Source organism: Haliotis rubra, unplaced genomic scaffold, assembly GCF_003918875.1.
Source record: "Haliotis rubra isolate DU_JTF1 unplaced genomic scaffold, ASM391887v1 Scf546, whole genome shotgun sequence".
NCBI classification, from domain to species: domain Eukaryota; kingdom Metazoa; phylum Mollusca; class Gastropoda; order Lepetellida; family Haliotidae; genus Haliotis; species Haliotis rubra.
Window position 1 is genome coordinate 516,714 of NW_025767242.1, and position 12,403 is coordinate 529,116.

At 43.4% G+C, this 12,403-nt stretch overlaps 1 protein-coding gene across 1 annotated transcript in view; it reads right to left on the reverse strand.

The window, feature by feature from the left end:
- Positions 1-2,062, reverse strand: part of LOC124253592 — a 39,158-nt gene extending 37,096 nt beyond the window's left edge. The window contains exon 1 of the mRNA XM_046687399.1: positions 1,974-2,062. Within this exon, the coding sequence (XP_046543355.1) occupies positions 1,974-2,062 (89 nt within the window). The remainder of the gene's footprint in view (positions 1-1,973) is intronic.
- Between the last annotated feature and the right edge of the window lie 10,341 nt (positions 2,063-12,403).

Sequence of the window (12,403 nt, forward strand, 5' to 3'; positions counted from 1 at the left end):
GGTCGGATTTCTTGAGGTTGATGATCCACCCCAGTCGAGTTAGAATGTCTATCACTGTGTGAGTAGCATCTTGACTTCGCTGGCTGTGTTAGTGCTCCGAGCAACCAGTCGTCTAGGTAAGGGTAACAAGCGCCTTCCTTTGCGAAGCGAGCTAGGGTAGCTGGGACTAACATGAGCTTGGTGAACACCCTTGGGGCAGTCGATATGCGAAGGGGAGCACCCTGAATTGGTAATACATCCCCGTCGTAAAGAGAACCGGAGGTACTGCTTGAGCGAGGGATGTATGGGTACATGCAGATACGCATCCTTTAGGTCGATTGGCGTGGAGCCAATCGCCCGGGCTGAACAGATGAGATCACGGTTTAGTGTCTCCATCTTGAAGGATGGTACTTCGAGCATCGCGATTCAACCCCTTGAGGTTGAGAATCGGACGGAACCGCCGTCTTTCTTCCGGGACGAGGAAGTACGTGGAGTAAAAATCCGCCTGTTCCTCTCCCGGTGGAATGCGCTCGATTGCGGACTTGTCCAGCAGAGCCTGAACTTCGTCGCAATATGTCCGCCCTGGCCTGGCATGGCGGCACCGAGTGCGTCATATGCGGTGAAGTCGAGGCGGACCACCGCCCACAGTGGGAGATGGCCTATGCTGACCGTGGCCAGCACCCAAAGCGTTGTTGGTAGCCTTCTCCCATTCCGGCAGGAATAGAGAGAGAAGCGGCCTCCCACTGGGATATGGGGTAGGAGCGCGTGTGGACCCTAGTAGCGGAGCTGACTGGGTGTGACACACGGCTTGAGCGGCAGCCTGTTGGGTTAGCAGGGAGGTCGGGGGCAGACCTCCCGCCCGCTGAAAAGGCTGGGAGCTAGTCGAGGACTGCTCCTTGCCCCTACCCTTCCCGGACCTACTCCTCCGCCTACCCCTACCAAGCGGCCGAAGCCAGCCCGGCAGACTTCGGGTGTAGGCTGCACCCGGCGGAGGAAGGTGGCACGGGGAGCGCTTGGAGACACCGCTGGTGCTCCAACAAGGCCTTAGAATCCTTGAAGGAGGTAGCTGCAGCGGCAGCCTCCCCGTATGACCTGCTGTGCCCGGGAAAGAGGGTCGGCTCCCAGGCGGAAAGGGAGAGCCAGCAAGGTCTGCTGTGTTGCTGCCGAAAGTACCTAGGCGCCGACAGCCACAGCCTGCATCCCCATGACTGCGCACATCACCGCCGACGCAGCAGACCGCAAAGAGTCGCAGCGAGGTGAGCCTGAACTTCCGACAGCTGACGGAGTAGCTTGCGACATGCGGCGACATCGCCGCCAGCATGCCCCCCTCCGCCTCCAGGGCCGACCTCTGTATCGAGGAGAGGTAGGCCTCATGGACCACCACCACCGCACCTGCTGCATCGCGTCCGGCAGACCTCCCTCGTAGGTCCGGTGCCGCGTGCCCGCAGGGCGCCAGCGAGGGCAAAGGTGGAGTGAGGCGCCCTTGCCGAAAGCAGCCGGAGCTGCTCCGGAGGAAGCCGAGCCTCCCCCAGGCTTAATGGAAGTGAAAACACACTCGCCCACGATCGGTACGACGAACAGGGAATCCTCCCAAGCTGGTAGCGCCGCGACGAGTTCAGGTAAGTCAAACCTGACTCGGGTACCAGACAAGAGGGGATCGACCCGCCCAGCGACCAACGATGGCAGAATCGCGGAGCTGCGTCTGTGAGGGTTGCCTAGGGGCAAGCGCCCTCGCCAGGCAAAGCGGAACTCAGTCGAGTCCACGCTACCAGCAGGCACCGCGGCCTGGGGTAGGCCCTCGGCAATTCTCTGCCGGACCTCCCGCCGCGTCGGCGAAGCAAAACGGCCGCCCGCCATGCTCCTCGACCTCCCAAGCTCCATTGCCTCGGCGTCCGAGCCCGAGTCAGAGGCTGGGTCTCCTCCGTAAGAGGACCCTAACCCCGACCCGGTGGACTGCCCAGCTGGGCACCACAGGAAGGGAGGAACAGACCGACTGCTCCCGCCAGCGCCAGCCCGGCGTGCGTGGACTCCCCGTCCCGAGGCGCTGGAGGCAGGCCAGGCAGAACTGGTGCCTCCGGCTCATAGCGGGTGTGTGCGCGAGGGACGGAATACCAGGAATACTCAACGGCCCAAGCGCAAGCTCGGAGAGGGGACTGGGAGCACCTCCCTCTCCCGGAGCAGCCGAAGCGCCCGGATTCGAAGCCAGAGGCAGCGGATCGACAGGCGCCTCAAGGCTGAGGGATCTAGCCGAGGGCGGCGATCCCACCCTCGACTCTCCGCCCCCGCCCGGAGTGGGCGAGGAACTCCTGGTGGAGACCTCCAACCGACTCGAAGCGAAGGACTTCATTGAGTCCATCTGCTTCTGAAACATCGACTCCATTAGAGACATGTCAAAACCACTCGAAGTGGTAGGAGAGGGGAAGGGCCACGGATTTTTCCTTTTGGGCCGCCCGTTTAGATTTTGACGGGGAACCTCGCCAGGTCCCCTCCCGCCTCACGCATCTGGCGGTAAAACAGGGTGTCGGCCGCCCGCCTCTTCTGTGCCCGGGGAAAAGGCCAGACAAATTGAACATGTATCAGCCACATGGCCCGTCTTCTCCAGACAGGCCACGCATTGGGAGTGACTGTCAGCCCGGGAATACTTCCCCACAGACCGAACAACAGGTAAAAGCCTGGAAACAAACACGTAAACATGTTAGTTAACTTGTGGCCAGAAGCAGAGAAACACGTAGAAAACATTGAAAAAATACATTGAAGGTTACCCACGAAAGTAATAGTTGGTTTTAAAAACGCAATATTACGACCACGCCGCACGCAGCTAAACTTCCCGCCATGGCAGAGCAAACTTTGCGTAAACCACGGGAAAGTTTCGCGATTTTGATAGTACTTATACAAAGTCACAATTATGAAACAACCACTGTAAGGCTTTACTGTTATTGTTTTAGACAAATAAAACCAAACATACAGGTGGTGTCTCAGACATCTTAAAATACAGCCCCGCACGGCTCATGAAAGGTAATCACAAAATCTAACGTCTGTTCAGGCGTGACAGCAGAAGGAATGATGATACGGGTCTAGGAGCCTACCCAGTTAGTGCGCATGCGCTAAGGGGAGTAACTCCGTGAGGTAGGGTCCGTATAATAAATAAAAGAGTTTATTTATTGTACAATCTTTTTATTCAAAAACATTGATACAACTGTCACAGGACATTTTACAGCCCGGAAAATGCATAATATGTACCCCAAGGACGATCTCTCTGAAAAGAATGGACATTATCATTTGGTCAGATTACTCTGTTTCTGTAACATTTCTTCAGCTTGGTAATATTTTATAGTAAAATCAAATTAAAACAAAAGAATGCAAAAATAATAAGGTAGGAATAAATGTAAATCATGATATGATCATCTGTAAAAGTAGAATAAGAAAATGAGTCATGAATCCACTTCTACACTGCATGCAAGTCAGTATGACACATAATGGGGCTCCAGAGAGGCGCATGAACATGTTCAATTGCTATTTATTACAGAGGAAAATATCACTGTAGTGAGCTAGGAAGCATCTCTGTCCACAAGGATAGACAACTGTCCTAACTATCAAAGGCCAGTTTTGATCAACATAATTAACAATAGTGACGATTGATGTATCTGATAGAGAAAGTAATCAAAAGCAAGTAAATTTCTTTTAAAGCTTAAAGATACATCAATAATCATAAGTTTCTTCTGTGGAGATTAAACCTAGACTGAGCTAGAGACAAACAAACACAGGAACTATTGGACCACCAAACCTATCCTAAGTTACTGGGCATAAAATAGACCGGCTAACTCTTTGTATACTAGTGGCTAGGTATATTATCATAATTATGTGTTAAAATAAATATATAATCTGAGGCCGTTGTACAGTCAAGTCAAGACCAGTGACTGTTATTGTTAGCACTGACCCATAGAGTGGAGGATATGAACTGGATGAGTGAGTGAGTTTGGCTTTACGCGTCGCTTTTACGTTTTAGCAATATCACAGCGGGGGACACCAGAAATGGGCTTCACACATTGTACCCATGTGGGGAATCGAACCCGGGTCTTGGGCGAGCAAACGCTTTAACCACTAGGCTGCCTGAACAGGATGAACTTCGCAAGACCACCAAGTGAGTGAGTGAGTGAGTGAGTGAGTGAGTGAGTGAGTGAGTGAGTGAGTGAGTGAGTGAGTGAGTGAGTGAGTGAGTGAGTGAGTGAGTGAGTGAGTGAGTGAGTGAGTGAGTGAGTGAGTGAGTGAGTGAGTGAGTGAGTATTTCAGCAATATCATGGGCAGGGGACACTAGCTTCACACATTGTACCCATGTGGGGAATTAAACCCGGGTCTTCAGTGTGACAGACAACAAAGTCACAAATCCATGTGGCAGCCTCATACAACAGCAAATGTGTTACAGATGACTCCCCACTGGTGTGTGTCACATAATGATATATCCATGTGAAGCATCCATGAAGCACAGGTAATACTAATTACTTTATAATGGCCTTGTCTATGTCATCATTATTATATTCATAGAAGATAAACAAAAATGACTCATTGGTGTCTAGGGGTGAAACGGTACGCTCTTATCACGGTATGGTACGTATTGCAACACAAGGTATTCGCTTCGGTCCGGTATATGAGATATGATCATAATGCAGAAAATTGACAACAAGAGCCAAACCTTACATTGTTTAATTACATGGAAAACAATAACCATAATCTTTGTTATTTTGAATGAACAAAACTGTCATTTCATGACAAGACAGAAGAACTAAGTATCACTGGAACCTTGGAGCTCACAGCTGTGTGGAACAATAGCAAGTAGCCAAGTATGATTAAAAGTCACTAACATCACATCAGCCTTTTCTGCAGTGAAATCACCATGTCCCAGAAAAGTTAATGTTAAAATAACAACACAATACAATAGACAAGTCAGATCTTGTTGAATGTGACAGTTGATGACATATCATAGACAAAAAAAAAATAAACACATTGGCACAACCCAGTTGTCATAAGACAGTTACAGTCTGTGTGACAGATCATTGTCCTTGCTCTAAATCATTAAAATCATTGTCTGTCTGTTGTTTCAGTCGGTTAAACATTTAGAGACTTTCCACAGTCCTTGGGAAGTATTGCTACACAATCTTGGCACATTCCAGAATTTTGTTTTATTCAGTTTTCAGATTCATTCAAATGATCTTTTATGGATAATTCATTCAAACTTTTTAATTCAATATTGTATTTTTTTGGTGAATAAATCATATGGTAGCTTCCCTGATGGCTGATAGTTAGTATTATTGAGAGAAATGCATTATGTATTTTTAGAGAAATGTGGTGTGACATTGTACCTTTAATATATCATATGACCTAGAGATTTATAACATACCACATATTTGAACTGCTCTCATACAAAACAACTGAGCACTGTGCCATATCAGATCAAGGACAAGATGGCAGGATTCAACTGTTCACCTATGTTATATCTGGGAATACACATTCGCTGTAAACTACAGATTCTAATACTTCATTGGGCTATTAGTCCCATCCAGAACTGGAATCCACACTCTCAGAGTCAGGCATTTCACCAGCACACAAAGTCAGCAATCTATTCCTTGCCAGAGGGATATAAATAGTGATCTAGACTACCTGTTGTCATTTCTTGTGGAAGTGTGTGGGCTGAGTGGGCTGGATTGCTTTCTTACTAGAATGTGTACTTCACTAAGAAAGTGCAATCTCAAATAAAACATGATACATTTAACCACTTTCTACATGGAATTGAGAGTACTGATGTGCAATATTAACAAACTTTATGGATAACAACTTCTTTTCTTTCATAAGTGGAACATTTTGAAACAGATTCTTGTACCGTTGTCAAGCAGCACAACAGTACAAGAATCTATATCTAAACCTCGCACTCATGAAATAAAGGACTGACTGACTGACTGAGTTTGGTTTTACACGCTTTTAGCAATATTCCAGCAACATCACGGCAGGGGACACCAGAAATGGGCTTCACACATTGTACCCATGTGGGGATTCGAACCCGGGTGTTCGGCGTGACGAGCCAACGCTTTAACCATTAGGCTACCTCACCGCCCCTGAAATAAAGGAAGTCATTATCCATAAAGTTTGTCAACATTGTACTTCCCAACTTCTGAATTGCCACTCAAAGGAATGTATTTATGTGTTCAAACAGGGCAATATTTCTCAATGTTATATTTTTTCATAATCAGCTTGTTTAGTTGTAATATGATTCACTGGTATTTTAATATCAGATAATTATTACAGCATAACTTCCTGCCATCCCTGGTTAGATAAGATGAGTCATTAAGCATCATGTAAGAATATTTCCTGATGCAACAATCACAATGAGCTGCATAACAATCACGATGAATAATGATACCTTTGTTTTTAAATGAACAATGATACCTGGATTAATAATTTGGGTCTACAGACCTGCCATGACCACTAGCAACAAACAGAGAAAAACATTTTAAAACGTTCAATTTATTTTTGCTTGCCCAAATTTATGTTTTGTTTGATAACAAAAATATGAATTAACCACTACAAAATAAAATGTAACTGTGAATTCCTTAAACAAAATGTAACTGTGAATTCCTTAAATAAAATGTAACTGTGAATTCCTTAAATAAAATGTAACTGTGAATTCCTTAAACAAAATGTAACTGTGAATTCCTTAAATAAAATGTAACTGTGAATTCCTTAAATAAAATGTAACTGTGAATTCCTTAAACAAAATGTAACTGTGAATTCCTTAAACAAAATGTAACTGTGAATTCCTTAAATAAAATGTAACTGTGAATTCCTTAAACAAAATGTAACTGTGAATTCCTTAAATAAAATGTAACTGTGAATTCCTTAAACAAAATGTAACTGTGAATTCCTTAAACAAAATGTAACTGTGAATTCCTTAAACAAAATGTAACTGAATTCCTTAAATATTAACTGAACTAATACACTCCAGTGTCTGACCACTGACTTCTAGTGTTTCTAGTAAAAAACAGATATACTTTTACTCCAATAAGACATGCGTGAATGTTTGAAGACACCTTAATAGGCAGCTGAGTGGTTCAGTAAGTAGAACTTTCTAATTATCTCATCTGTGTGAAGGCTTCTAAATATATGTGATGAATTCAAACCAGTCTGCCTGTAAAAAGGCATTTACCAAATGTAGAAAGTATATGGTTGTGGATATTTCTTACATCCTGTTACTTCTGAGAGCCAAGGGCTCCACACCTTAAAGGAAGCACCATCAAAGGGATGGTTGTGTACTGTGTGGGCTTCCATTTATACAAATCAATGCAACTGAACCAAAGTGTAAAAAGGTAGAGCAAAAATCACGTCAGAGAGCTGACAGGCAATTGGCTCAAGAACCAATGCAACCTCTTTTTAGACTGGGTGGGGCGGTGAGGTAACCTAGTGGTTAAAGCATTTACTGGTCATGCTGAAGACCCTGGTTTGATTCCCCACTTAAATACAATGTGTGAAGCCCATTCCTGGTGTCCCCCCCGCCACCGTGATATTGCTTGAACAGTGCAAAAAGTGGCGTAAAACCATATTTACCCACTCACTCTTAGAGTGTCATATCAGAGTAAATGATCTGATTCTAATGAGAGTGAGGTCACTGCAATGTTCTAGTATAGAGAGGAAACCCTTTTCTGTCAGGACTGAATGCTCATAACTGTTACCATGGTTACTAAATATATTACATCAAGTCTACAGAACAAATTTAACATTCATTTCATTCTCAGTAAAATAACCTTCTTTGACCACTTAACATTCTTAATAAACTTTCACAAAAATATTTTGCAATACATTTCTGCAAACAATAAATGAATTAGAGAATGTCTTAAAATTTGTCTCATCAATTATGTCAGCATACAATGTGTCAATATGAGACGTATTCTACGCATGTAGGTATATATGTTGAAATAAGACCAACATGCTGTCATATCTGACTGAAGTGTGTATTACTACTTTCGTTTACGGACATGTGACTAAGTGTGTCAAGGTAAACCTAGTATGTCATTATGGACATGATGAAGATAGTGAGTTTGGCTGTACAAAGTGCATACGAGGCCAACTGTGCATGCATTACTTCATGTGAATTACACAGGATGATACTGGCGGGAAAACAGTGAGTGAGTGAGTGAGTGAGTGAGTGAGTGAGTGAGTGAGTGAGTGAGTGAGTGAGTGAGTGAGTGAGTGAGTGAGTTTTAGTTTGACACCGCTTTTAACAATATTCCAGCAATATCACGGCTGGGGACACCAGAAATGGGCTTCACACATTGTACTCATGTGGGGAATTCAACCCTGGTCTTCGGCGTGACAGCAGGTGAACAGAAAAGCATTTAGGCAGAAAGTTTAATAACATTACCATGAGCAGATGAATCCTAAATTAGGATTTTGCTTGGCCATCATATGGTGGAAGGTGACTCATTTTGTTGTAAACAATGTCAAGTACTATTTAACATGTTTAAGGGAATAAACATTTATATAAACATTATGATGTATTTTATAGAAATGCTATAAATTCCAAAAGGTCTGCATCAGACATCTATGCATGTTGCTAATCTGAAGCACAGCAAATCCATTTAGACCTTATCCTTCTCTACTACTAATTATGATAATGACATAAACATGTCCTTAGCAAATATGTCAGGCTAACACAAACCACTTACAGCTGATTGTATATCACAGAGAGGAATGCATGGAGTCCAAACTGAGTTACGTTAGCCCTTGATATGAACAGACCTTCATGGCCGAGACCAAGGATGCTACAAGATACAACTGTCAGGGGCAGATAACTCTCACCGTGGCATGTAAAACATCCACCCTGATTGATAAATACAGCAGTATGATGCTGATAACACTTGATGTTATACTGAAGTAGTTGTCATAAACAACAGGATTAGTGAGTGAGTGAGTGAGTTTCACGCAATATTTCAGCAATATTCCAGCAACATCATGGCAGGGGACACCAGAAATGTGCTTCACACATTGTACCCATGTTGGGAATCGAACTTGGTCAGCTGTTAAATTATCATGTCTGGACCTAACAAACCAGTGATTGAAACCAAGAGCAACAATCTTTGATATAAAGATAATGGGGCAAGGTAGTGGGTCTGACCTCTATGCTGGTTGTAATAGGTGGCACCCATACAGATCTGGGTTAAATTGGCCCCCATGCTTGTCATTAGAGGGATCAGGTAATCAGTTTATAGCTGACTTAGCTGGACACATGTCATCAGCAACATCCCAATTGCACAGCTTGATGCTCATGATTTCAATAACTGGATTGTCTTGTTCAGATTTGTTTATTTATAGACTGCCACCATATAGCTGGAATAACACAACAGCAACACTGTAATAGTTGACCAACTGGGTTGGATCCTTCACAACATCAGTCACTGGATTGTCTGGTCCAGACTCACTTTGCTATACCGTGCCAGGAATATCAATATTGACAGCGTCCAACAAGAAACAAACAAAACAAAACACTGTGTCTGACCAGGTGAGGTGAGGTGAGGTGAAATTGGGTTTAACGTCGCGTGCTTGAGAATATTTCACTCATATGACGACGCGTGCATCGTGTGCATATGTGTATGTAATGCGGCTGCTTGTACTAGCCCAGACTTAAGCTGGTTTTATAGTGCTAGCCCACTGAGATACCATGCCGCAGTGAAGCATGAATACCCCACTCAGACACATTTATACTGACTCGAGAGCTGACCAGTCCTTGTTGTACCCATTAATGCTGAGTGCCAGGCAGGGACCAACAAGTACCATATTTTAACATCTTTTTTGGTATGACGTGGTGGGGTTCAAACTCCACGACCTTCCTCTCTCGGCGGACGCTCTAACCATTACATTACACGGAGGCGGTCCGTGACCAGGAATCATATCATTTCACATATTTATAAGTTTTAAGGCTATCATGGATGGAGATTCCAGGGTTCCATACTGAAGGTAATTAGTCATTCACCATGTCAACAGTCACACACTCAATATATACTACAGTAAACTATGTTTATAACAAACCCATGGACACTTTTGGTTCTGGCCAACTGAAATGTGTACAGCAAACAATGGGTATAAGAAACTAAAATTAGTGGTCCCTTTGAGTTTGTTATATCAATTTTACTGTATTTGGATTAAATCTCAATTTGCAAGCATTAATAAAAATGTGATATAATTGGTACAAATATTCCCCCCAATCTCCCACTAACCCGAATATGGGTAGCCTAGTGGTTAAAGCGTTTGGCTTGTCGCGCCCAAGATCTCGGTTTGATTCCCACATGGGTGCAATATGTGAAGCTCATTTCTGGTGTCCCCCGTGATATTGCTGGAAAGCTAAAAGCGTAAAACCAAACTCACTCACTACCACTAACCAAATGGAAGAAAAACCACAAGAAAATCAGGTGTGTCAGCATTATACTTTATAAACAGGTGTCGATAGGTTGGTACAATAAGTTGGAAGTGTGCTCCCCTTCAGGTTTAGCGCACATTGGATGTGTGGTGTATGTCTGAGTGTGGACAGTGGGACAACCAACTTTCCATAACCTGCCTAAAGCTGTGGGTTTTCTAGCCCTAAAAGATGATCGATAACTGTCAACTATACTGATGGAAACAAATAAGGGAACACAACTTCATGGCAGTATTCCTTTATTTATTCTCAGATTTCCTCCCACAGCGCTATTCAAAGGAACGCTTTAATTTTCCTGTGTTCCCTTATTTGTTTCTCTCAGTACATGTATATGTGATACTACACAATACAGAAAATCATCAATAAGATGAAAAACATTTTTCAGGTTGGGGAAATTTTCAGGATTTGGTGGGTTGACCAAACAAACTAATAACTGACTGTAAACCTCATTCATGAAAGCTATGACACAGAATAAACTTCAAATTTGTATAACCAGAGGATAATTTTGATTTTCTTATGTTCATTTCAGAGAAAAGAAACCACTAAAATATTCCACAAAAAACCCAATGAGACTGTGCAAACACAAATACAATACGAACAAATACTCAAGATGTCTGTACACTGGACTGACATACATATGTCAGTGATGTCAAGCACCACACAGATGCAGTAACAGTCCTCCTCCAGCATGTCCAGTGTTCAATTGTAAACATTTACAACCTGGATCACTTCGGATTTTGCTCCCACAAAAAGCTGACACAATGTGATTAGCTAGAATATTGTAAAGGGTGCTCAACCCAACTCACTCATTCACACCTCAGCTACCCAATCAGCTTATACTGCACCATGATTCACAGCCCAGACAATAGAACACCAGCTGGTGGTCATCTACGACAGGTTCAGAGTGACCCATCAATTCACAGTATCCCAGTATTTAAATTGGACTTTTTCAATCAATATTCAGTTGTTATATGCTAAACCGAATACCTCTCCAGGATCTTGCCATTATATGCTACAGACACCTTTCACTGACCTTACACTCCCCAGACAAGTGGGAAACAGCTGGTGGTCATCTATAATGGACAAACCATCAGGGATCCAGTACTACTATTCTGAATACAATACCCCTCCTTAGTCAGCATGTAAGAGATCTTGGTTACCTTAAAACTAACGCTTAGTCCCTGAACATGCATTAGTTTTATAGTAGCAAGTAGACCCATTTAAATTCAAGGAACCCCAGTGAGTTGGGAGATTCAGGGAAATCTAGACTTGCTTCATTTAGGGCTTTAGCATTGCAGGGAGAGCTAGGCAGTAGGGAAAGTAATGTGTTTCAGAGGTTGAGTCCCATTTGGCCTACATCCCATTTGGCCTACATCTCATTTCGCCTACAGTAAACATGTAGGCGAATAGGGAATAGAAAATGCACCCCTATTGAGAGAATGGACTTGACTTAGTGGAATTAAGGAAGGTCAGTTTCACAATGTATGAGTAAAAAGATAAGTATATCATTGTCTTTAAATGGAGTCAACTTATAATCTGTGTGTATATAAGCAATTGGCTTAAGGATTACGGCTATGAAGATCAAAAGTAGCAGTGAAATACTTCCAACTTTCAGGGACTGTGAGACAGACTAGGAGGCCTTCATCTGTCTACAGCATCTACAGCACAGTCTGTCCATGTAACATTTAAGAGTTACGGCCCAAACTTGGCTCTTAGCATTGTCTATTACATAGTGTTATAACAGCTGAAGTAGAAGACTGAAATCAACATGATTTATATAAACCGACTGTTCATTTATTACACGGTTGGGTTCAAAGGCTTTCGATTTTGATACACTAATCTCACCAAAATAATTACCCTATCCTAAGGCAATTCATATTTCGGATGATGTCCCCTCTATCCTTGAACTTATTCCTTATGACCTTCTCTAAAAAGACATTAAAAGTGGCAAAGCCCTTCATGTTTTCC